Raw genomic sequence first — 26534 nt, forward strand, 5'->3', positions numbered from 1 at the left:
AGTATTAATGACAGTTCCAGTTTGAGGACAGAAAATTACAGCTAATGATATAAAGCAAATCTAATAATCATATTCAGTGTTTCATAGAAAACACAGCATACCCATATTTTTAAAAATATTTATACAATAACACAGTAAATAAGAACAATGTGTAATTAAACCAAGACTGCTAGTTTTTTATTACAAGGTGCTTCACGTACTAAAAGAAACTCTATTCAGGACAGTCCATCAGGCTTTGTCTATTTCTTTACATAAAACATATTCAAACTATATTTAAACGGCATCACTTCGAGCTGTTCGTAATTTTTTTTCTATTGTCATTAAATCGTAGCACGTTCACGCATGTTCCAAAACTTCAGTCTTAAAAGTCCATATTTTTATGCTGTTCTAGCTGCAAGCAATATGCCTGCTCTCAACTCTTACCTTGCCAGAGTAGATAACTCAGAGCGATATCCCGTGCATTCAAAAGGCTGCCACAGTCTTGCCCCCACCATTCTCAGCTGTCCCTCCCAACAGTACCAAAAGGAATTAGTAAAACAGCCACTATAACTCATGCAAAAGTCAATTAGTTCTGAAATGTTTCATTTATTCATTCCCTTCCAAACATATTCAAGATGACAATGAGAAAATCCATTTGAAGTACTTCTCTACTATTAAAAGTTAAAATAATACGGAAAAAAAAGAAGTTCTGAATGCTGTACCTTCCTTTAGCTCTTTTTTTGTCTTCATTTTTTACACACACACACACACACACACACACACACACATCTCCTTTTAGGAGGCATTCATCAGCAAATCAGAGCACTACAAGTGCTAAGATAACATCTCTTCATGTATGCACCATTTACTGGTCTGGACAATGTCTATCAGGAATTAGAGACCTCATCTGGGAAAAGGCTCAGTTATTTTGTTTGATGGGCGGAAGCAGTTCCCTAATTTAATCTTTGTTACATTTAATGTGTATAAGGAGACATTAGAGCATCTGACAGGCATCTCTTTGTGTTATCTTTAAAATCAATAAAAATACATATTTTTTCAGTAGGTGCAATTACATCAAAACATTTTTTGAAGAAGTGTAATGCCTCAGTGCAAGGGAACCACGGTAAAGGTGCTAGGGCCGTCTTGGTGTAATAACTATATTTTTAATGGGCTGAAACCTTCAACCTTAATATTATTACAACATGTTTTGTATTAAAGTTCTTTTTATCAAGGTCACGTCCCTTGCATTATTTAGTTTTGCTGTTACACTGTAATGAGGTCTCCTTAGGCTTGTATATCTTTTTTAAGCTCTCTTTTGTGGCAACTTCACCCAGCAAATACAATTATCACAGCATATATCGATAAAAAGACACAAAATGAGAATTAACAGACAACTTTGTCTGCACTTTCCCAGAATAAGACAACCTCTGTGCCAGCATGGGATTATTCTGTTGTGGTTCAGGAGTGTTCCCACTCTAAGATTCCAGGTAATAATTTCAGAAGTGTTTTCAAGGTTGCCTCACTTGACAGTTGCCCACTAGTGCTTCACCGCATGAAAAGGCAGAGGCGCTTTCGAGGCAGTGACCCTCGCTGAACCATGGGAAGCCTCACTGCCCACGAGGGCCCACTGGGACGAGCTCAGCGCCAGAATCCCCTGCTCTCAGACACAGTCAGGCTTCGTATCAGTGCTGAACACCTTCATCGTACTGCAGGGTTTCCCTCTTTTAGAGGCACATCTTAATCTATCCCTGTACATTGCTATCCAAGTATTACAACACGTTGGCCATAAAAGATGGCTAAATTAACCTTACTAAGGTCCTTAATGTTTTCGTGGTCTTACTAATACCATTATATAGGTGTTTCTACTTACAAGCAATATAATTTAATAATAAAATATACAAGAATGTCTATACTGACCAGATGAAAAAGGACAAAATAACTGGCTTAAGCAATATAATTGCTGAGTTCCTAAAATAATAGGTTTATATAAGTTCTCTCACATATATGTAAGTGCACACAAATATATATATATATATGAAAAAGAATGTTAATACAAAACCAGATTATATTTTCATATACATGAAAATATATTTCTTAATATAAAACTAATGTATTCCAGGGTGTTTTTCATCTTTTAAACTTTTAAGTATGAGACACAAGGTAAATAATTGTCTGGAAAACATTCAAAACTGTTACTTTGTTAGTGTGTAAATGAAAAAAAGTCTGTGTTGTCAATGGAATGAACCCCATAGGATTCAGATGGGATCCGGATCAAGCTAAACATCCAAATTTGGTAATTTAGCAAAAAAAAATATTTACCTAACAACATTTTTGGTTAACCCCAGATTTTATATCTTTTTACTCCACATGATTTCAAACAGTTGTGCAATAAGCCTAGGGACAGAAACACTACAAAGAAATTCAGCCTTTGCTATCCAAGAACACTATATGCATTAGTACATTAAACTATTTCCTCAGTTGAAAGATACGACCCGTGGACCAAATCATGGCTAATTTAAAGCTGAGAATTTGATTAAGGGTGACAGTTCAATACACTTTTCTTTTTCTGTTCCACTGATTTAAAGAATAACTCCAGCAAGAGAAAACACATGGGGCCAAAACACATCTAAGGTCAAATTACATCAAGAGTGAATTTGGCTCAACTTAATGAATCATGCTGACAAATGAAAAACAGCAGTACGATTACAATGAAAGAGCAACGCTGCTTCAATTATTAATGAGACTCCAGGTAGAAAATTAAAAATATTATGACAAGATTAAATGGACATTAAAAAAAAAATGAAGGAGACAAAAAGCAGGTCAACAAAAACATCTCACCTACATCCGTGACTATTTTTAAGCTTTAAAATACCAATATATTTCCAGGCGTTTGTGCAGGCAGACATACCAGATTTTCCCAGTTAAAAAAATATATATATATATATATTTATAAAAATCTGGCTTTTTTTATTAAAACTGGAGTGAGGAAGATTGACCATCATGCAACACCCAAATGAGAGCTACTCAGTATGTCAGTCATCCAATCTGAAGCCTTAATCCCCAGGACAGCAGGAGCCAGACAGGTGTAAATCCTCCTGCTGACAACTTGCTCAGTCTCTCAGAGTCAACAATTTGGTTTGTTCCTCGTTCAAAATACAGAATTTCTACCTCACTCCGATAAGACTGGGAAAGACTGGGAAACAAGAAACTGCAACTCTTTTTCCCAGTAAAACACTGGACAGGAATGAAGGGACAGAAAATTTGCCTGTTCAGGCACTTTATCCCCTAACTCCTGATACTGAGAATCAAAAAAAAAAAAATTTATTGTATTTATTGTATTCTAAAGAAAGAATACTTCAATCCAAAGAAAAGAATACTGAAAATGAAATTACAATCTGAAACATCCCAACATGTTCTAATACCTGAAGCTGTTGACACCAGTTACATCTTCAAGGCTCACCCAACTCCTAACTGACAAGTTGGAAATAAAAAACTTGTAAGTTGCAAAAGAACCAAAAAAATCAAGATTTTAGCCTGCTGTCAAGGAGGGAATATGAAGCAAAAAGATCATTTTACAGCTATTCTAACAATTCCTACAGCAATCAGTTTTGTATCTCTCCTTAAAAATTGTTCATTGACAGTCCCGCAAATGCCTTAGAGGAGTTGCATTTTGACTTAGAAGTTGATCAATAAAGGTTAGCTAAGGATGCACCAGTGATAAGTACGGACTAAGGCTTCTTCTTTGTTAGAATTGCATGCTTTATTTTAGTTAACAATTTAATAAATTCCTTAAAGCTTGTCCTAAAATTCCTATGCAATTAAAACTAGCCATATTACATGAAACAGTATAGACAGAAGAACCCCATGGGGTTCTGCGTGCTCTTCTTATTTTCCACCCCTCGTGCAATTCTGAGGCCATGTTTACACAGAACTTTACATATCTTTATGACCATTACTTCGTTGCATAACACAGCACTGTTGGAACATTGGCTAAAGATTCGTCAGATGAAGAAAAGGCAGGTCATTTTATAGCTATCGCACACACACAAAAAACTAGATAAAGCTTTGATGCCTGCCTGGAATAACACAAAACCATTTGTAAATAAAACCTTATTAGAAACATCAGATCCCGGGGATTACCCATAATTGCTTAGCAGTTTTACTGAAATACAAGCCAGTACTAAGTACACTCAAAAATCTATTTAAGAATGTCACCTATACTTAAAGGCAGGAAATAACACAAAACCTGTCAGAAGAGCAAGAAACTGTCTTTTTTTCAATGTTGTTAACATTCTTTGACAACTGACACATAAGACTTTTCCTGTACGATATATCTCTGCCTTCATTCTCTCCTTACAAAATGCTCTCCCTTAAATAAGCCGAAACACAAGAATGATGTTAAGAAGGCATTCAAAGCACTATCCTTCTTTTCTTTCGAAACGCCAAGCTATTTTGTGAACTGTGACCATACATCTCCTTGTATTTTAGTGTATTAATTTGTATGGAATTATTCCAAATACTTTAAAATGCTTACAAGTAGAAAATGATGTGTGAAAACTGAAACATTAATTATGAACTTCCTCTTTGAAACACAGGCATGTGTTTTCATTATGTCTGATCTTCCATAAGAGTTATGGTCTTTCCATGTAGTTGCAAATCGATATAACAACACCCTCAGACACCCCAGTTTTATCCTCGAGATTTACATTCTCTTAACTTTCCAGTTAGTCCATATTACATAGACCATATATACAAGGCACATAAGCATTTGCTATACTGATGAATTCCTTAGTCAAAACCAATATACTTTGTCTTTGTCTCTCTTACCCATTTTCTGGTCCCAACAGCTCATTTGACATTGGTCAATTAATTAATATGAGCCAAACATGTCAGTAAACTGCATACAGCACACTGTAAGGCATACCACAGAATAATTTGGGTTTTTGGCATACAAATATATGCCTATACTTCAAAAGGAAAAAGCAATGGAGAAAATAACCATCACCAGTATAGGCACTATCCACATCCTTCGTATATAACTCAGTTTAAATGTAAAATAAAAAGCAGAAAAATAAAACTTTAAAGATCCACTTACATTAGCATTTTCTGCATTAAAAAAAAAAAAACAAAAAAAACCCAAACAACACAAACCAAACCAAAACCAAAAAACCAGCTTGACGGTCTGGTGGTTCCTACCACAAGATGAGATTTTTACAACCAGTTTGTGTAAGAAATTTCTCATCGGAAAAATTTTCCTGTTACTATCACTCATTCTCCTGTAGTTAGTTCACTGATAGCATTGGAGCTACTCCAAATATTCTTTATTACTTAAGGTAAACAAAAATGTCAGAAGCAGGTTCATAGATAAAATCATATGAAATGAGGAAAACAAAAATCATGAAGGATTAAGTGGAGATAATAAGGAGTCAAACAGTGTGGAAGATAAAAAGATACTCATGATTCCTGAAAACAGCACATCAGATGCAAAATGTCTCAGTGGGGACTTTCCTAGAGTATGAATGTCTACAGTTAAAGCAAATACTTTGACTGATTGTTTTGAAGATTATTTCAAATCAGATTGACTGTGGCTACTGATCTGAGTCCCACAGAACCATGCAGAAGTTGTCTGCCATCCACCTGTCTGCAATAAAATATTAGGTCTCTAATACTTCTGAAAGAGCATCTAATTTAAGAGTAAAAACTCAGTGTCTTAGAATCTGATACACTAACACTTTTTTATTTATAATTTGCATGAATTTAAATATTGTATTAAAAATGTATTAAAATCATTAACTGTGTTGGGCTTTAGTGGCACTTTTAAAAAAAATACTTCCTTATCAAACAGATGAATATGTAACATACCTCAAAACTGACAGGTATATTGCGCTTCAAAGCAATTTCAAACACTACACTGATTTCAGACTTGTTTGCATCTTTATCTTCTTCCGATTCTTTTCCTGTTTCTCCATTCTGAAAATTAAGAATATATAGTCATATTACAATTTTTAGAAGATAAAATCCCATGTGCTTCTCCCTCGATTTCTCAAAGACTTTTGAGTTCTCATATGTCTTGCTGTAAATCAGCATTTCTACATCTATCTCATCACCCTATTATCAGACACCCTCCAACCATGAAGCCATATATAATGTACTTATGCTTCATAATAAAGGAACATATACACATTGATTTATAAATTAATGATTGATGACAAAATAATTTCTACAGATTTTAGTCTTACTAATGACATGGATAATAATTATCTGAATACACACTTCTTTTGTCAAACATAAGGATCAAACAGATCCTTTGACCTGTTTCTCAGTCTCTCTGTGGGCACCCCTTCCAAGCGAGGAAGAAGTCTTCTGTACTACTTAGAAAATACATAAGACTGTACTTCTCTCAGAAGAAATTCAGTGAATCACCCCCACACTTTGACTGGGTCACCAGGTTACAGGTGTCCTCAGCAGGTCCAGCTGGTTAATAGCCCCTCCATTGACTTCCCTCTGGGAGTTACGACCAGTATGAAAAGGTAGTGACAGAGAACAGCTTGACTAACACAGAACATTATTTATTTATCCATAGGAACATAACAAACAGAGAGTCTAAGAGATAAAACAACAAAAAGCACATGCAAACATTATCCTGCCTAAAATTCAGCTTTGCTTTACACTTTAGGTAAGTCTTCTTTTTCTCAGACAACCACCAGCATGGGGATCAAAGAGTTATCACCTTCTGCAACAGCTACTTTTTGCTGTTTGTCCCCCTGACCACATCTTCCTTAGTTCTCAGAGGTTTTACTGTCAGCTACTTTCAAAGTGCAATGCTCTGAATGTTTCAAACTGGGATCTCTCAACAACCATGTAACCTTGGCCAGGCTCCTAATTTTTTATTAGTGGAGGTAAACATCAAAGAAATTTGGGCTGAATTAGGTGGATTCCTGCAGAGTTCCCATCTTACATAACAACGTCTGATCTAAATCTTCAGTCACCAGCATAGCTACAAAATGCAGATACCAAAGTTATAAAATAACATTAAAAAAGCATTAAGATCTTCACATTAACAATTAAATTTATCAATCTTTTATCTACCACTTGTTAACTCTTAATATATTAATGCAGGACTAAAAATCCAGCAGTCAGTTACAGCATACAGACTTGGAGCACTTTATCATTAAAAATGGTTGCAAAAGTTGGAGTCCGAAAAAGCAATTTACATCCCTGATATTGATCTGGAACTAAATACAAAACAAACATTTATAAAGTTTATAGAACTTGCTGAAAAAAAAAATAAAAGGTGCAGTACGAAACAGTAACAAGAGTACTTAGAATGAAATTATGCAGGACCTCTAGCTCATTTCATATAATGAAATGTAAAGTACCACTGAAATCAACAATGTAGTTCATTATTCACAGGACAGGCAAAGCATTCGGTTCACCGAGAAATATCAGCTGAATAGAGTTAAAAGGACAATATTGAAAAGTAAAAATACATTCTGGGGATATAAAGAGTATCATACATAAAGAGTGGGGTACTACTATTCTGTAAAAACCCTTAGTGAGAATCTTAGTATGGTATTCAATGAAGTTCATGTTTAATAAAGGACATTAATAAGCTGAAAATCTTACAAAAAAACCCACAAGTATGAACTACTGATTAGAAAAAACAACTTTACACTGAAACACTATGGAAATAATTAGTTCTATAAAAAGATTCAAAATTACTTAAACATAATCTGTAATTGTATATGGGGGAGAGATTTTTGATATGTTTGTCACATTTAGCAAAGATAAGAAAATACCAATTAGATAGAAAATGAAGCTAAATTACTTTAGAATAAATACCTCACATATTATCTTTGAAATGGGGAATAATCACTCCCTGGCATAATTTACATAAAATAATATGTATCCCACTGGATTTCCACCAAGCCTTTAAATCAAGAGTGTTTAGGTTTTTTAGCTATACTCTAGCTTAACCAGATAAGTAGTCTAATGTAGAAATTTCATTATTTCAAAATTTCATGATTAAAACAAACACATCAGTCCAGAAAAACCCTGGTTGTCCCTTCTGCCCTTAAAATTTAATTCCTTGCATATTTTTCCATTAAACACAGTAGAGAGCCTAATCAAGAGTGGAGAACAGGGAGGATCATAGACTTCAAGGTTTAGACCTTAGTACTGAACAATAAAGTTTCAAGCCTTAGTCATATGACTTCCCTAAGGAAGAAAAAATATGTTCAGGAGTGTCTCAAGTACTTTGGGTTTAAATTTGATCCTCATTCCACAACTGACGCTTTAATTGTAATGCCTTTCTTAGCCTCACATCTATGAGACAGCAGAGGTGCTTTGGCAGACACACAATAGCTCTTTTATGAAAGCAGGTTCACATTCACCTGTAACCCTGCCCTGTTTGCTGATTGCTTCTTGTTTCTGCTCACCTTATGCTCTCCTACATGTTTGCGCAGTGAAGTATTAAGATGGCAATACTCCTCTTCAGTGATTTAATATAGAAAAAATTTTATACTTAAACAAAAAACAAAAAACAAAAAAGGGTATCTCAAAATGAAAGAACAATATATAGAAGGCTTCATTAAACAACCATGGTTATGAAGGCCAAAAGGTAAACTCATGTATCTACTGTGCTACATTCCGTGGATCCCACTGCAGTGAAATTCAGTGAGTTACTAATAGGATGGAGGGCTAGATCGGTACCAGCAGCTCTGTCTTTGCTCTCCTCTCTGCTCTCTTTGGAAGTACAGTGGCAATGACTGGGGAAGAAAGAAGCTCAAACTAGTTATGTAGTTGAGGCCAGCCAAACTCTAATGCGCACTGGCTCTGATCCATGTATGATGTTTGAGGAATGATGAATCAATCATCTTCCATGGCTGACCCAGGCAGGTCAGTTCTGCTGAAGGAATCAGAGTTGTACTGAGCTGGACCATGTCCCATGGTGAGGGCACATCCCACCACTGCACAGAAGCCCTGCATGCAACTTTAGATGACCAGCGGCAGAGAGAACCTGAACCCTGGCACCATGAAGCTCTCAAACTCTACTTCAACCAATCTCCAGTTCTCTGAAGTGCTACACTCAGCTCCACAAAATGCAGCTCTTTGTACTCCACCATGACCTAGGCATAGTGTTACCTCCAGTCTTCTCCAGACACCTACAACTCTAACCCATGAAGCGACAGAGGTGTTTTTTCCTGTCTAGCCCACAACCAGCTCCATTTACCCTCAGCATAACCAAGACACAGGTTTTCCTAACTGAGGACTCAATTTAGTCTCCTACCCACAGACACTTGATACTGAGATCCTACAGTATCCCAAAGGGTCTTCAAGTGCTGCACCAGAAACTCACAGTGCTCCCACAGGTCTTGCAAGTACTTTGTGAATGTCTCAGCTAATCTATGGTACTGTCTCCTGACACGTCTTCTCTATTTTTCTCATAGTGAACTGTGGATTTGATTCAGTTTACATATATAACTTACGGTGGTGAAGACAAGAATGAAGTTACCTCAGCTCATGAGAGGCAACACTACAGCATGCTACAAGAATTTAGGAAACTCTATTTGCCATGACTACATCTTCTAAAAGCCTGCACATCCTAACAGACACTGACACAAATAGGCACTAAATAGACTTTATTAGGCAAGAATGTTAATTACAGATTTTATCACGTTTGCTAGGTAAATTACATATGTACGTGGGCTATGAAAACTCACTATATAATCCAGGTACATATCAATGTTACTTATATATATTATTTATTTCTACTACTTATTATCCTAGGCACTTAGTGGTTTAATTTCCATTTTGATTAATGGATATCTTGAATTCAAAGCTTCTTTTGATAATATTAAACATATAATTTTCAAAAACGAAGACTATGCTGACCTAAAAATATGGTTTCAGTAATATGAAATTCCCACTCAGGTTTGTGTTAAGGATTCATTATCAACCGATACATTTGACCGGAAACCCAAAGATAAAAGGGAATTAACAATAGGAAAGGAAACAGGGATTTCTCCTAAGACTTTACATATTCTTTTTTAATAGTGTTCTTGTTTTTTAAAAAATTAATATTAAGTGATTTGAATGTAATTTCCTGATGCAGAAAAATAATATAGCAAAACAAAAGGGTGAGTCAAACTCTCTTTGGATCAAAAGGAAAACGTAGACACAGGGTGAGGCAGAATGAACAAAGGTGTTTTTTTTAATACAGAAAATTATTTCCATTCTTAAAAAGCAGCTCAAACTACCACACAAGACACTGAAGGTACTATTAAGTGATGTTTTGTACTGTACAGAGGAGTCCAACAAGAGTCATCAGAAAGAGTGTACAAATTAAAGAGATTGTCTCCTCATGCATTTATTTTGGCTTATTTGACTAGGCATTCTTATTATATTTGTCCTTTCAATTTGAAAATATTATTCTGAGAAAAAATTTTCTGTTAAATATTTTTTAAAATATGACATATTTTCATTTGTAAGTAGCAATATACACTACTTACAAACACAGCAGTGAGAAAGCTAGTTCTTTAAAAAGGTAATAGGTGACTAAAAGCCTAAAACCATTAAACAGGTGATCAGTAGCTGTCAGTGAGCTCCCTCAGGTTCTTAGGTATGCTGGGGACAAGTCATTTCAACTGTAAAGAACACATTCATGGCACAGCACACATTTAAGCGAATAATTCATTCTCCATGAAGCCACTGATTAAATGGGCGTTTTCTCCACTTCTGATATAATCTCAAGTATTTTATTTTGATTTTATTTTTTATTTAATCATTTTTGCCAAACCCATCTTTAAAATTCCTACTTATTTTTGTTATTTAAGTCTAGTTCCATGCTAGGTGTGCTGTTATAAAGAAATAACAGCAACAATTTGTTAGTATTACTTCTCTAATTACTGAGGCTAATATGAAAAAAACACTAAAAATTAAACATTGAAAAACTGGCAGTTAAATTGTTCAGTTTGGTATCTTAACATGAAGGTTAGGAATAGTTTTCTGAAACACAAACCTGAGGTAATTTTTCTGGAATAGGCTCATTCTGGAGAGCTTGAAGGGCCTTCATTGCAGCATTATGTCTAGCAGCTTGACGAGTCTTTCCTTCACCAAAAAACTCACTGTTGCCAACAGTTAACTGGACATAGAAAATTTTAGGCACTGGGCAGTGATACCTGGGAAATCATGAAGAGAAAACAGCAGTACAAGTTATGAATTTTAACCATCAATTTTATGTAATATAAAGCAGTAGTTAGGGATAAAACATTATCTTTTGTCACAGAGTAAGCCCTAACACTCAAATACATGGACTGTTCCTCAGCAAGGTCATCAGTAACTCTGACAGAAGCTCCTACGTGCAAACCAGCTCTTCACCTACATTTGCAGGGCTCTGCAACAAGCTCTACGGTACTTCAGCCCAACAGCCCAGCTCTGCTGTCTTCTTGGTTTGAGTCCTGAGACGCTCCAATGGAAGCTACGCCTGGGAGACAACTCCTGTCCCACAGGAAAGGGGCACAGAGGAAAAAAGGTTGTGAGGTCTCTCATCTGAAACCTGCCAGCATAGCTCAGTTCTTGGGGACAACAAAAAACTCAGACAACAGAGAGTGAGGGACCTGGACAATGTACTTCTAGCCTCTTTTTAAAGCTCAAGTATTGAAATTGTTGTAGAGGATAAGGAGTTTTCTTCCAAAAGCATAACAGAGGGTAGAGAGAAGCTCTCCTCCAACACTGTAATAACCAAACATTTTCCAAGCACTGAAAGAAAAACAGCAATCATCACCACATTGTCTTCCTTTTTTTCCTTCTACAGAAAAATTTCCAAATATAATAGCAGGGTTTGTTTTCCCGAGTATGTCTGAAAGGCACTGAAAGAAAGATAAAGCAAAAATTTGAATGTTTTCCTATGAAGTGGCACGGGTATTATTCCTCAGAGAAAGCAGTATCTTCATTCATATCGACTTCACATCTCTATTTTCAGCAGTAAAAACAGCTAACTCAGTCCATACCTCTACTTTGAAAGCTCTCTCACTAGCAGCGAATGAAGAAAGAGATGTAATGCCATTCTTGGCTTTGGGAGGTCCTGTCACAGCACTGTGACAACTAAAAGAAAATCGTAAAAGCTTGTCCACATAAGCAATTTCTACAGAAAAGAAGCAGTCCACATACACCTCACCCCCAGACTCAGAAAAAGCAATTCAGCACAAATAATTAGTTCTAATCACTGTTAAAATCATCATCTTTTAAGAGAACATTTGCAAAAAGTCCTCTAATTATATTCTACATAGATGAGGGAGTTTGCTTCATATTCTTCACTCTGTGGTCTAGTCTGACGGTGCTCCTATCTCAAAGGCTTTTCGAACACACTGGAGATTTAGTTCCTTGGAAAAACACATATGTATCAGAAATGGTTTCTCATTTATGACAAATAACTTGTACATATTTTACGGCAATGTAAAAAAAACCCCAGGATTCCAAAAGTGTGGCCAAAAGCTAGGTCCATCACAACAAAACTAATACACTCAAAACCACAACAAAGTACTACATTTTCCTTCTCCCTCTTAAAGGATCCTTATTAAAGCATGCTCTCTCAGTGTTCATCTGTTGACATGGATGGTGATTTTTTTTGTATGAAGACTTTCTGACTTTTCATTAATAACTTTAACTGACTTGTTTCAACTATAAAACAAAATAGAAAGTTTTTCAATAGCAGCACACTTGAAACCCAAATAAGTGTGAACAAGCACTCCAGTCACAGTGTCCCTGAACTTTGTGCCTAATTCTAAAAACACGTTTATGTGGAAAGAGCAAAACCGTAACACTGGCTCCAACAAGCCTCTGGCTATAGGGCCTTGGAGGGGTGAGCTAAGTTGCCTTTATGACATGCAAAAAGTGGGTATTTGCTTTCCTGTTTGCAGTTTAACAGGGAATTATTAAGGCCTGGAAATGCATTTGCTTATGTAACATTTTCATAAAATTATAGAATAACTCAGTTGGAAAGGTTGCTGAAGGTTATCTGGTCCAATGCAGCACCCAAACCAGGGTCAGGCTCTGAAGGTACGCTGTCTTGTTCAGGCACTGGTCAGGGTACTGTGGATATCCTCAAGGAGGAGGATTCCACAACATCTCCAGAGAACCCATTTTAGTGTCTGACCACTCTTTCAGGAAGAACATTGCAAAGGTCCTACATGCATAATGACAATCAAACACCACAATACCATTCGTTAACAAAGCAGCTGTCAAAACAAAGAAACAGTTCAAGAATGTTAGCTTCTATCCCACTCCACTGCTTCTGACATACAGCATTCAACCTCTGCCTCCCTCTACTTCTAAAAGGTGCAAATGCAGTACCAAGACACTATCAACTTGACAACATCTACAATAAAAAAGTGCAGTGGCTTCAGACTGAGATCTACCTCAAAAAGAATGGTATTTTTTCAAGTGGAAAGCAGAATTTCACCCTCTCCCTTCACTTAATGAGTTCACATAAAATGCTTCCCATATCAAGATTTTCCTTTGATTCATTAGTTTTATTTGGTTTGCAATATTGTTTTAGGGAATATTAAAAATAAATTTAGTGAATATGCAGGCAACAGATGTAAATAATACCTGGAAAGAATTTAAATCCAAGAATCAGGAACAGGCCTTTGATGCCGAACATAGGTCAAACTGTATTTCCAAAGTGAAAAATATCACACTTATTTAAAATCAAGGGAAAAATAATTAAAAGCTTCATCAGTACAGTCACCATCAACTCCACTTCTTCCATGGCTGGCTTAGAGTTGTCTGTCACTGGCTCCTCTACGCTGCTGACATGATTCACCTGAAAGTCTTTCCTTAGTTTATCACAGTAACACAGAAGAGCTGAGGTAGCAAGTGACCTCTGGAGAACCCCTAGTCCAACCTGCCCTGCTCCAAGCAGAACAGACTGCTCAGGGCCACTTCATGTTGGGTTTTGAGTACCTCCAAGGGTAGTTGATTCAGTAACCTGTCTGGCAATCTGCTCTGGTGTTTGACTCCCATCACAGTAAAAATGTCTTTTCTTATGATTAAATAGAATTTCCTGTATTTCAGTTTGTGCCTCTTTTTCACAGGACACCACCTTCTTTAATAATTCCCTTCACATATTTTATACACATTGATAAGATCACCCTGAGCCTTCTTATCTCCTGGCTAGCCAGTTCCAGCTCTCTCACTCTCTCCTCAGATGAGAGATGCTCCAGTCCCTTAAACACCCTAGTGGCCCTTCACCAAATTTGTACTGGTATGTCCCTGCTTCTGTTGCACTGGGGATCCAAAAACTGGATCCAGAACTCCTGATGTAGCCCCTCACCAGGGATGAGCAGAGAGGAAGGATGACAGTCCTTAATCTGTTGACAACACTCTTCTAAATGCAGCCCAGGATGCTGTTGCATTAGTATCTCATGTTTAACTTGGTGTCCACCAGGACCCCCAGGTCCTTTTCTGCAAAGCTGCTTTCCAACCAGTTGGCCTCCACTGTGTAGTGATGTATGGAGTCATTCCTGCTCAGGTGCAGGGATTTGCATTTCCCTTTGTTGAACTTCATGAAGCTTCGGTCTGCTCACTTCTCCTGCCTGTCAAGGTCCCTCTGGGTGTCAGAGGAACCCTCTGGCGCATCAGCCACTCCTCCCAGGTTTGTATCATCTGCAAACTTGCTGAGGGTACACTCTGCCCCATCATCCAGATCATTAATGAAGATATCAAACAGTACTGGCCCCAGTATGGACCACTGGTGTACACCACTAGTAAGTGGCCTGCAGCTACACTTTGTGCCACTGATCACAATCCTTTGATCCTGGTACTTCAGACAGTTTTCAAACTGCCTCACTGTCCATTTATCCAAGCTATCCTTCACAAGTTTGTCAATGATGTTGTAAGAGACAATGTCAGAAGCCTTGATAAAGTCAAGGTAAATAACATCTGCTCCTCTGCTCTCATCCACTGAGCTAGTCACCTCACTGTATAAGGTTATCAGATTGGTCAGGCACAATCTTACCATCTTAAATCCATGCTGACTACTTACAGTCACCTGTCATTCTAAATATAGTCAGAAATAGTTTTCAAGATTATTTCCCCCATCATCTAAGAGATTGAGGCTGACTGACTTACTATCTTTCCAGATCATTCTTCTTGCCCTTCAAGAAAATAGGAGTGAACTTTGCTTTCTTCCAGTCCTCAAACCTCCCCAGTCAGAGCCATCTTTCAAAAATAATCAAGAGTGGCATCACTATGACATTATTCAGCTCCCTCAGCACTCATGGATGCATCCCATCAGGCCTCATGGACCTATCCTACCTGTTTAAATGTTCCCCAACCTGATCCTCCTCCATCGAGGGTAAGTCTTAACTGCTCCAGACTTTCCCGCTGATCTCAGGGACCTGGGACTTCTGAAAGCCAGTCTTATTGGTAAAGACTGAGATGAGGGTATTTTGAGTACCTCCATCTTTTCCATGACCATCAGGGTCCCCTGCCCCACTCAACAGAGTGTCCTTAGTCTTCCTTTTGCTGCTGTAGAAGCCAACCTTGTTGTCCTTCACATCCCTTTCCAGATTCAACTCCAGATGGACTTCAGTTTTCCTAGCCCCATACCTGCACACTTGTACAGTGTCTACATTCATCCTTGGGTCTCGTCAACCTGGAAAACAAACACTGTTTGAGTTTAGTCAGAAGTTCCTTGTTCTTCCCTGCACGCTTCCTGCTGCCTTTTCTTGACTACCTGCATGTCAGGATGGACAGTTAAACCATTCTTGAGTCCAGAGGAAATTAACCTTGACAAGTTCTCCTGGACTCCTCCTCTCTTCAGGACTGTATCCCCTGGGATTCTTCCAAGCAGGTCTCTGAAGAGATTCAAGTTTGCTTTCCTGAAACCCAGTTTGTGATCTATGTTACTTGCTTTGTTATCTCCTCTCAAAATCCTGCCACTATCTCATGGTCACTGCACTGACTCCATCCTTCACATCTCTGACCAGTCCTTTGTTTGAAAGTGTGAGCTCTGGCAGGAGTGCCCATCCTCACCGATTCCTCAATCGCTTATGTTGGATGGTTGTCATTGATGCACTGTAGAAACCTCCTGGATTGCTTGTGCTCTGCTATGATGTCCCTCCAGCACATAATGGAGTGGTTAAAGCCCCTCAGTTAGGACCAGGGCTGTGGCCATGAACCTTCTTCCAGTTATCTGAAAAAGACCTCATCTACTTCTTGATCATTCAGTCTGTAGGAGACACCCATCACAATATCATCTGCATTGGCATGCCCTCCAATCCTACCAGCTGTCTCATTACTCACTCAAGACAGAGCTCCATGCATTCCCACTGCCTTCTCATATAAAGGACAACACTCAGTCCTTGCCATCCTGGCCCATCGTTCCTAAAGACCCTGCACGCATTATTGGCAGCATTCCATTTGTGTGAGCTGTACCAACACACCTCTGTGATTCCAGTGAGGTTGTAGCCCTGCAGCAGCTGCACACAGACCTCTCACTCCTCCAGTTTATTCTCTGTGCTAAGTGTGTTAGTGTGCCAGCACTTCAGATATGAACCCAAGTGTACTGGTTTCCCAGAAAGAGTATAAGGGCTTCCCCCATCATGCTGTTCTGTGGGCTTGTCCTTACTTGTGTGCATACACTTGGGGTGAGACCCCTTCAGCCCTGTTCTGTTGGTGTTAGAGTCTCTCTCGTCAACATTGCCCTTAAGTCTTTGCCTACTAACTTAATCAACCCTCACTTGGTTATAGTCCCATCAGTATCTGTCACTTTAAAGCTCTCTTGATCAGACTGGCCAACCTGTTAATAAAGATGCTTGCTCCACTTGGTCAGGTGGATCCTGTCTCTTCCAAGCATTGATGCTTGAAGAGGGTGCCAAAGTTGTAAAAATCAAATCTCTATAGTCACGCTTGCTATGCTCCGTGTGTCCCCTTACAGTGTCGCTGGTGCCCACAATGAAGAGTAGAGGTGGGTAATAGTTTGAGGAACAGACAACCCTTGGCAGTCTATCCACAATGTCTCAATCCAAGCCCTCAGTGAGAAGCAAACCTCCCTGCACAACAGGTCAGGTTCACAGATGGTGATCTCCATTCCCTGCGGTAGGCAGATGACCACTATTATCTCTTCCTTCTGCTGCTGCTGAAAAGCTCAAATTTGCCTGGATTGGATGCTTGGAGAGCTCCCAGGCCCTCATCTGATGCCACGGTACAGAAATTGTAGTTACAGATTTGCAGGTGGAGCAGAAGCCTTCCTCCAGGTGCCAAAAATTACAAGCTTCCAGCCTTCACAATTACAGACCTTCCCATTTCCCAGCCCAATAAGTACTGATTCTCCCCACTCTTCCTTTTGTATGGTTGGGGAAACAGGCTCTTGCACCTGCAGGGCCTCAGAGAAGATCCAGTTGATCTGCTTGACAAACCTGATCTCCTATGACAGGAAGACCTGCTTATTGGATGAGGGAAAGGCTGTGGATGTTATTCACCTTGACTTTAGCAAGGCTTTTGACATCATTTCCCACAGTATTCTGGTGAAACTGTTTGTTCATGGCTTGGATGGGCACATGCTTCTCTGGGTGAAAAACTGGCTGAATGGTCAAATCCAAAGAGTTGTGGTGAATAGAATTAAATTCAGTTGGCAGCCGGTCACGAGTGGTGTCCCCCAGGGATCAGTTTTGGGGCTGCTCCTGTTTAACATCTTTACTGATGATCTAGACGAGGGGATCGAGTGCACCCTCAGTCAGTTTGCAGATGACACCAAGTTGGGTGGGAGTGTTGATCTGCTCGAGGGTAGGGAGGCTCTGCAGAGAGACCTGGACAGGCTGGAGCCATGGGCTGAGCCCAACTGGAGGAGTTTCAATAAGGCCAAATGCCGGGGGCTGCCCTTGGGCCACAACAACCCCCAGCAGCGCTACAGGCTTGGGCAGGAGTGGCTGGAGAGCTGCCAGTCAGAGAGGGACCTGGGGGTGTGATTGACAGCCGCCTGAACAGGAGCCAGCAGTGTGCCCAGGGGGCCAAGGCGGCCAATGGCATCCTGGCTTGTGTCAGCAATAGCGTGGCCAGCAGGGACAGGGAAGGGATCTGACCCCTGTACTCGGCACTGGTGAGGCCGCCCCTCGATTCCTGTGTTCAGTTTTGGGCCCCTCACTGCAAAAAGGACATTGAATGACTCGAGCGTGTCCAGAGAAGGGCAACAGAGCTGGTGCAGGGTCTGGAGCACAGGTCGTACGGGGAGCGGCTGAGGGAACTGGGGGTGTTTAGTCTGGAGAAGAGGAGGCTGAGGGGAGACCTCATCGCCCTCTACAGCTCCCTGAAAGGAGGGTGCAGAGAGCTGGTGATGAGTCTCTTTAACCAAGTAACAAGTGATAGGACAAGAGGTAATTGCCTCAAGTTGCTCCAGGGAAGGTTTAGAATGGATATTAGGAAGCATTTCTTTACAGAACGGGTTGTTAGACGTTGGAATGGGCTGCCCAGCGAGGTGGTGCTGTCCCCATCCCTGGAGGTGTTTAAGAGTCGGGTCTCAACATAGTGCTTAGGGATATGGTGTAGTTGGGAACTGTCAGTGTTAATGGTTGGACTAGGTGATCTTTTTCCAACCTAGATGATTCTGTGATTCTGTGATCTCTTACTCATCAGCTCTAGTGATGTCAGCAGCTTGCTGACATCCTCCTGCATGTTCTTTACTTGGTAACACAGATCCTTTGACAGTGCACACCTCCTGCAGACAAGACTACTCTCTCTCCATCCCAGCTAGAGCTCTGGAGCTAGAGCTGACTCAAAGTCTCTGACTCTGACGTACCAAGAATAGCTGCTCCAGATGGTGCTAGGAACTGTGTCATGTGGCACATCACCACCATTGCTTAGCACACACACACCGTCCTCAGCAGAGTTTCTGGCTCCCTTCTGTGTGAATTGTTGTGCAAACTGCTGCATCTGCTGGCTGACTCTGGGAGCAGTGCTCTAGGCCCTGTTTCTCCCGAGTACCTGCTGAAAGGGTGATTGACCCTCTCTAATCAGGAGACAGCTGGAATAAAAGCTCAATGCAGCTTTTGATCAGGAATAGCTGACAGCTTCCTGGTAGCTGCTAGAGCTTGCTAGAAGTCACAGCCTCCTGTAGCTATCCTTTCTCTGCAGCAACAGGCACCCTCAAGTTCCTCAGAGTTCCCAGGAATACACCCACTGTCCCAGTAATTGTTCTTGGAGGATCTAGAACTAAAGACTGGAAACCACTGCATCCGTTGACTGCCTCTGTTAGCTGCAGCTTAGCATAGTATAATCTTGTCACACAAAAGCAGTAGACATCTTGATAGCACATCCCTCCTCATTACTTCACAATCATCTTTAAATAAAAATAAAAAAAGAAATGTGGTAGTGCTGTTATCAACTGCTTAGACTTAGGGAAATCCAAGATCTATCAGAAGTTTCTGTTTCTTGTTTAGTTACTAGACCTACTTTTCTCTCAATTATATGCAAAGGAGGAAAGCACATGAACCTTAATCCACTATATAAACTCAGATCCCACAACAGGCCCTCTCTTTTTCCCTCCCCCCTCCCCCCCTTTTCTTTTAAAGAGTGTTTAGGGAGCTATTTATGTGATAATATGGAAAAATGATATTCAGCCTGTGGCTCTAGAGCCTCATGCAGCTCTTTGGCACTGGCAGAATGATTAGGCTTTTACGTGGTTTTGATTAAACTTTTCTTGCTCTGTTTGGCCTCAAGCAGAGTTAACAGAGGACTGATAAGACAAACATTGCCAGGAAAGTGAAAAGGAGCACCTGAAATCCTTAGAAAAGGGACTAAATCTGTGAGGATATTGGCTTCGCTACAACATGGAGAGTGTCAAATGGAGACAAAACATCCTCTTTTCAGTGGTGATGACAGAGATAGTATTAACAAAAGTCTTAAGAGTAATCATAATATTACAGTCTGAAAGTACAGTGCAATGATTAAACTGAATTTTAACACATAATGATTCTGCATCCTGAAGATGCACACTCATGTAAGGAACAACTCCATGCAAAGTTAAGGTCACATATGTGCCACTGATCATTAACAAACCTTCCAAATCTGAGTTACTAAAAAAGACTGAAAACATTAACAGTCTAGGGAATATTTATATGGAATTTGCTGATTATTATGCAATAACATATCGGCATGATATTTTCCATCACAAGAACACCTACACATCAGTCCTACACTCCATAGCCCTCTGTAGCTCTGTTCATCCACAGAAATAAAAGTCAGAATTTGCAAATGCAACACTTCACATACAGATTCATTAAGTTTCTGAAAGTTTTAATACTACCTACATTTAAAGAATATGCATCTCCTTGTATTCTACATGGCAACTACAAAGACTAGAAATTTACTTTAGAGAAAATTCTTCCTGTAAAAGATTCCCAGGTGATACTGACACACTCCTCAGAACATAAGCTGACAGACACAGCCAAATGACAGAAGATTACAAGACTAGAAAACAACAAAAGGATATGTGAAATGATGCATTCAATTGGAAGAAAAAAAAAAAAAGATGTGATAAAGAATAATACTTTAACAACCAGTCACATATAACCTATTAAAACAAGTGAGTTTTCACCTGGCTCTTCTGGACATTTGAGATTCTTAAGATGATCCCTCAAATAAGAGGTCTGGAAAGCAGGTTCTCTTTATTCCCTCTAAGTTTCATAGCATCAGAATACCATTGGTATCACTTTAGAATAGTCAACCTGAAAAAGGGTATTTGCTCTATGACTGTGACCTTGAATGCCAAGTTTCAGCAATGAGCAAATATTTACAACTAGTTATAAACCCCTAAAAATAGGGGTTCATAACAGAAATGCTGACAGACCTTAACTAAGTTGGTGTGAGCGGGCGCCACTGTAATTAAATAAATCACCAAGGTCTGTTGACAATTAGAAAACTCATTTTGGTTTGCCACAGAGACAAACAAAAATTCTGTTCATTATAATTTTACTGGAATATGATGTCATAATATGTAAGCATACTGAAACAATCTGCTGCTTTTCTAGCCAAAATATTAATTGCATACTAAGGAGCCCTTGGGGCCTCTTCCTTTTTGGCCATCAAATCCACACACACAAAGACAAATAAAGTATTAGTACATACGTTATGTGTTCATACTGCATTTCCTGCATTTCTCTGGATTCCTCAATGGCATAAATGTTTCTGATAAATATAGTTACTTTATCCTTAGAAGGGGGAAAAAAAACAAGTGCAAGCTCCAGCTCACGGAAAGCAGGAAGTTTATTTAGATTTAGCATCCTTTTCACTGTTAAAAATTCCAATGAGTGTCTAAATTCTAATGGCCAAAGTATTCTTCACCTATGTAAAAAAGAACAAATAAACCCAATTACTTCCTGCAAGTGTTATAGGAAGTATTAGCCTATTCCCATTTCATACTGCAAAGTGAAGAGGAAAAAGGACCATTTTGTCCAAGATGAGTGCCACTAAAATACAAAACATAACATGGTACGGGAAAGTAATTCTTCAGATGCCAGCTCCATGCTGAACGGGTCATTCTCTGCACTTTATCCCTCTGGCTTCTTTTCTATACCGACTCAATCAAGCTGGCAGCCCTGCTGGCACTGCTTAACCAGGAAAAGGCTGTGAGCTTTGTGAGTGGAGGGATAGAGAGCCACAGACCATGCAGGGGAGTAGGAAACAGTATTTGCTGTGAACAACTTTTTCTCCATAACATTTGAAATTTCTCTAGGGGAGCAAGTTGCTTAGTGCAGCTGTTCCTTGGCCATGCCCTATTTTTCTAAGCAGTCCATTAGCCACGTGCATTTCTTACAGATGTGAGTTCTATGTTTTGAAGAAGGAAACATCCAGTACAGCCACTTTTGTCTTCATACAGTCCACCTTCTGGTTCTTTCAGCAGGTCCACAACAACACCTGGGAACAAAGAGGCTCTCTTTCCAAGTACTCCTTTTGAGAACTACAGTCTGTTATCCCTGAATCAGTCTGGCTCTCCTCTTCTAGATTACTTCCACATACTCCAAAAACATTCTTAATGTAAAGCAAGCAAGACAAGGCACTATGTATTGGTTTCAGCCACCGACATCCCTTATGAGATGAAAATATAATTTTCTGAAATTTCTATTCAGCTGATTAATTTATACAGCCTATTACTGTTTTCACCTTTCTGTTGACCTCTCCTCGGTTACATATAAGATTAAAAAAAAGAAAAACAGAAAAACACGTATACTTGTCCCAGCTTATCCTTGATTCGAAAGATGGTTTTAAACTATAATCCAAATCTTTAAAACTCTAATTAATTCTGAATGATTCACTACTTTTTCCTCTATATAATATTTGGTGTAATCAGTTTACGAAACCAATTTTGACCTAGTTGTAGAAAACCCCTAAGCAATAGAATGTTTAATTGACTAAGCAAGAACTGTAAAGAATAACTATGTGATGGAAATATATTAACAGAAAGAGATTCAAACCCATCTGTTAATGTATTTTTTTTAATCAGAAAACATAACAAAGATGCTTCCCATTTTAAGACAGAGACCCCAAACCGTCTCTATTTCAAATGTAAGAATGTAAGTAAATCCTGCATTAAACAGACAAGACTCATGAGTTGCAGGCAACTGCGTAATGTAGTCTTCTTTAACTGTTAAGGTCTATTAGAAAACAAGTTAGATTACTTGTTTCCAGCACTGGGAGGATGATCTAGAAGGTGAGTTGATACTTAGGAATCTCCTAGGGTTCAGCATGCCTATACTTTTGATTTTGTGTCAATACTATCCTTTAACTTATATAACTCTTCTACTTTTTTGTAATGTTCACCCTCCAAGGTGAGCTTTCCCATTCACTCACAGCCTTTGTTTTGCAAGGGAACCAGTCATGGTATTTTAGAAGTCTTCTGTATAAAAGGCTACCCACTATCCTGATAATTCTTCACAGTCCTTCCCTATACTAGTTCCTGTTCTTGAATATACGAGTCAGAACAGTAGACAACATACCATATAAAAGGCTAAGTGTTCTGTGTAAGAGCAACATTTATTTGTCTTTATCAGAAATACCTTGCTCAACACATCTTAAAAATCACATTTGCCTCCCCTCTGGTTCAAACACATCCGTTGTTCTTAGTTTATCTTGCAAATAATTAATAATAGTGGATAACATTCCTGTTCCATGATTTCCAACTGAATAACCCTCAGGTAACAACAGAGTTAGAACTACTATGGTCTTAATCTTACATTTGATACTGGAATGTCTAGTCTCATCCCATTTCTAATATGTCAGTCCTCACAATCATCCAACTCTTCTTGCATATCTTGATCCTCTTGTGCAGTGATGACTTCTACATCCCATGAACATTTTCCTACTTTTTGTGCAAACACCTTTAACAAAAATAATTTAAAAGGTTGATTCCAAAACTGGGAGAACTGCACTTAATTTTCCTCCAAGTCTGTCTTTTAATACTGCTGATTATTTTTCTTCTCCTTTCCCATCTTTCATTTCTTATACAAATCCCCATCTCCTTTAGTTTAATGAAAACAGTATCCTTATCTAATGATATAAAATGCTTAAGTGAATCCCACAAAAGTAAGGTTTACTTTATCTAAAAAAATGAGTTGACACATAACATGCAAAGTTAACACTTTAGCACTTTAGTCAGACACAATCTACCTTTAGTATACAGCAAATTTGTGTTTTATTCTTTTTAACTTCCATGTCTTTCTGTATACTTTCTTTTAAACTTTGTGTTTATACAAATTTTTCATAATGACAATTCCATTTTCTTTTTTTTTTTTTTACCTTTTCCTGAGCTCAAGACTATGCAGTTCCTTCAAGCAGTATGACTAACTTAATTAAAAAAATCACTCATATTTTCATGATCACAATATCGAAACATTCCTGAGTAAAAAACAAAAGGGAGGGGGATTCAGTTTAACATAACATTATCTAATGTGGAATCTTCCCAGGAGAATTTGTGATGACAACACAATAATATTGCCACATCACTGTATTTCTGAATTCCAAGTTGCTCAATACAGACATTTGACTGAAATAAGTATTTCAATATTTACTCTCTGCACCTACCACTACTTCGTTTACCATTTGCAGTAAATATGTACATTAACAAGTAAAAACCAGTTGCTTATCAAAAGTAATTAAAAGAAACCAGTGGAAAGCTACAGACATAAGTTAAATACTCTAAGAGGCACAGATTAAGGTAACAGCAAACACGTTGAGCCAGTTATGTAGCACTAGTTATAGAGAGATGCTTCCATGCACAAGTTCAGATCTCTGCTTCCACTTTTACTTCTTTCTCCTTCAGTCTAAAGCCTAAAAGTCGAGAAGAAGCACTTTTCAGAGTGCTAGAAGGGTCTCAAAACCAGCCTGAATACCATTTTCTTATAACAAAGAAAAACTAGTGCAAGAGTTATGAGAGAAAAAAAAGAAAAGAAGAAGTAAAAGGAAAAAAGCTAGGGAAAAAAAGGATCATGAAATAAACCTTCCAAAGTACCATACACTGGAGACTAAGGTAGAAAAAACAAGTGAAAAACAACAATTAAAATAAAGAAGAGAGCACAGAACAAAATGTTATGTGCCTCTGAAGAAGTATTTTTCTCTACCAGCTGAATAACTAAGTAATGAAAATGGTCAACACAACTTCAATTTATTCTTAACAGCAAAAATAGCATAAATAATATAAGAACATAATAAGAATACTGCCTCCAGAGTTTAAGGCATTGGAAAATGTCAAGTGGGCAACGTTGAAATGGAGATGGGGGCTGGGAGAAGGAAAAGATAAATACAAGGAAAATAAAATGTTCTTTCCGTGACATAAAAACAAGTACAATAAGAATAAAAGGAAAAACATAATGAAGCTGTGATGTACACTGTATACTTAGAGGTTAAAGCAGACATCCAGAAGACAAACATCTCAAACTCTTATCTACTTCAGCTCATAAAATTTCCCATGAACTGTATTACTCACTAATCTTTACAAGCATGCAGAGTGGTTACTGAGAATGCTGTCCAAATACCCATTACAGTAAAAGAACATAAACAATGTTGCATATCTGACTACAATATCATTTTCTTTCTACAAAAGAAACTCATGTAAAAAAAAAAAAAAAAAATCATGTCACTTGCCAGGCTAGAGACTAAGCAAATGAGGGAATGAAGTACCTCATTCATTTAATATTATCATATATTTATGCTGGTAATATGATACTAATGAAAACATTACTAACAAAATCATCTCAGGCCTAGGAATTAATAGGAATTAATTAAACTAAAATTCTACAAAGGAAGAATGCCCAAGAAAGCTCACAGAGTTATTCTCACCATCCAAATTAACTTAATTGAAATAACTAGTATATATTGGGCTACATTCTGTTCCCACTTGGAGGAATGTAAACATTCAAACATTAAATGGCATTATCCAGAGAAAAAAATTAAACCTATCATTTTAAACTTGGCAATTAAAGGATTGAAAATAAGAACAAACTGAAAACCCACACAATTCTGGCTTAATGAGCCACCTCTCAGCAGCTGAGTGCAGTTAACTAAGGATGCACACCTCCTACCTTGTAAGCTATCATCTCTGAAAATGTACTACCATGGCTAGCTATAGCTTCCGTCCAGAAATAATCCTACCTGTGCCATCAGACTTGCAAAGAAATGAAATGTGAGAGAGAGCTTGGTCAATTGGAAAGGTAATGCATTTTGTGTTGTCTTGCACTGATCCCTATTCAGGATATGGAAAACAAGGTGGATGGCCTTATGAAGGAAGCTTTGTCTACACCTGGGAAGGGAAGGGGTCTGATAATCAATCATGGTGAAGTTTGGAAGGGGCAAAAAAGGTCAGAAACTAAAAAGATGAGTGATGAAGTCTTTCAGTGCTTTGATTCCTTTAAGTAGAAAGGCATAAAAAGAGCACATGTCCTAAGGAAGCTTATTCATGAATAGCAGACATAATAGTCTTTCAATTTCCAAACTTTAATGGGTATAATTTACATCAATGACTAAGAATTAAATATAAATTCATTGCTAATAAAAATGTATAAGTGATGCAATGAAGGTGCAGTAGTAGTGGTCACCAGTGCACAGTGACTTGCCTCAGTTCATCCACAGTATACACTTAAGTACTGAATACTAATACACAAAAAAAGCTAGATCATGTTACAACAACATACTAAAATAAAAGGTTGCAGACTTGTAAATAGGTAGGAAATATAGAAAATGTTTTTAAGTTGTTACAATATTCTAGAAAGCAGGGACTCCAAAAAGACTTGGAAGATAGAGATACCAAGGACTGTTAGAATAGAATCATGTTGGAAAAGACCTTTAAGATCATTGAATCAAACCATAAACCTAACACAGCCAAGTCCACCACTAAACCATGTCCTTAAGCACCACATCCATATGTCTTTTAAATGCCTCCAGGGATGGTGACTCAATCACTTCCCTGGGCAGTCTACTACAGAGCTTGAGAACACTTTTGGTGAAGAAATTTTTCCTAATATCCAAGCCAAACCTCCTCTGGCACAACCTGAGGCTATTTCCTC

At 38.4% G+C, this 26534-nt stretch overlaps 1 protein-coding gene across 3 annotated transcripts in view; it reads right to left on the minus strand.

Moving 5' to 3' along the window:
* The window catches only part of STAU2 (staufen double-stranded RNA binding protein 2), a 168575-nt gene that overhangs the window by 103887 nt on the left and 38154 nt on the right, over nucleotides 1-26534 (minus strand). For all 3 annotated transcript variants that reach the window (XM_026843697.1, XM_026843699.1, XM_026843698.1), the window contains exons 6-7: nucleotides 11000-11159; nucleotides 5842-5949 (exon numbers count right to left, since the gene is read on the minus strand). In XM_026843697.1, coding sequence (XP_026699498.1) covers nucleotides 5842-5949; nucleotides 11000-11159 — 268 coding nt within the window. The remainder of the gene's footprint in view (nucleotides 1-5841; nucleotides 5950-10999; nucleotides 11160-26534) is intronic.

The sequence above is a fragment of the Athene cunicularia genome (genome assembly GCF_003259725.1).
Source record: "Athene cunicularia isolate RWA chromosome 2 unlocalized genomic scaffold, athCun1 chr2_part1, whole genome shotgun sequence".
NCBI lineage: Eukaryota > Metazoa > Chordata > Aves > Strigiformes > Strigidae > Athene > Athene cunicularia.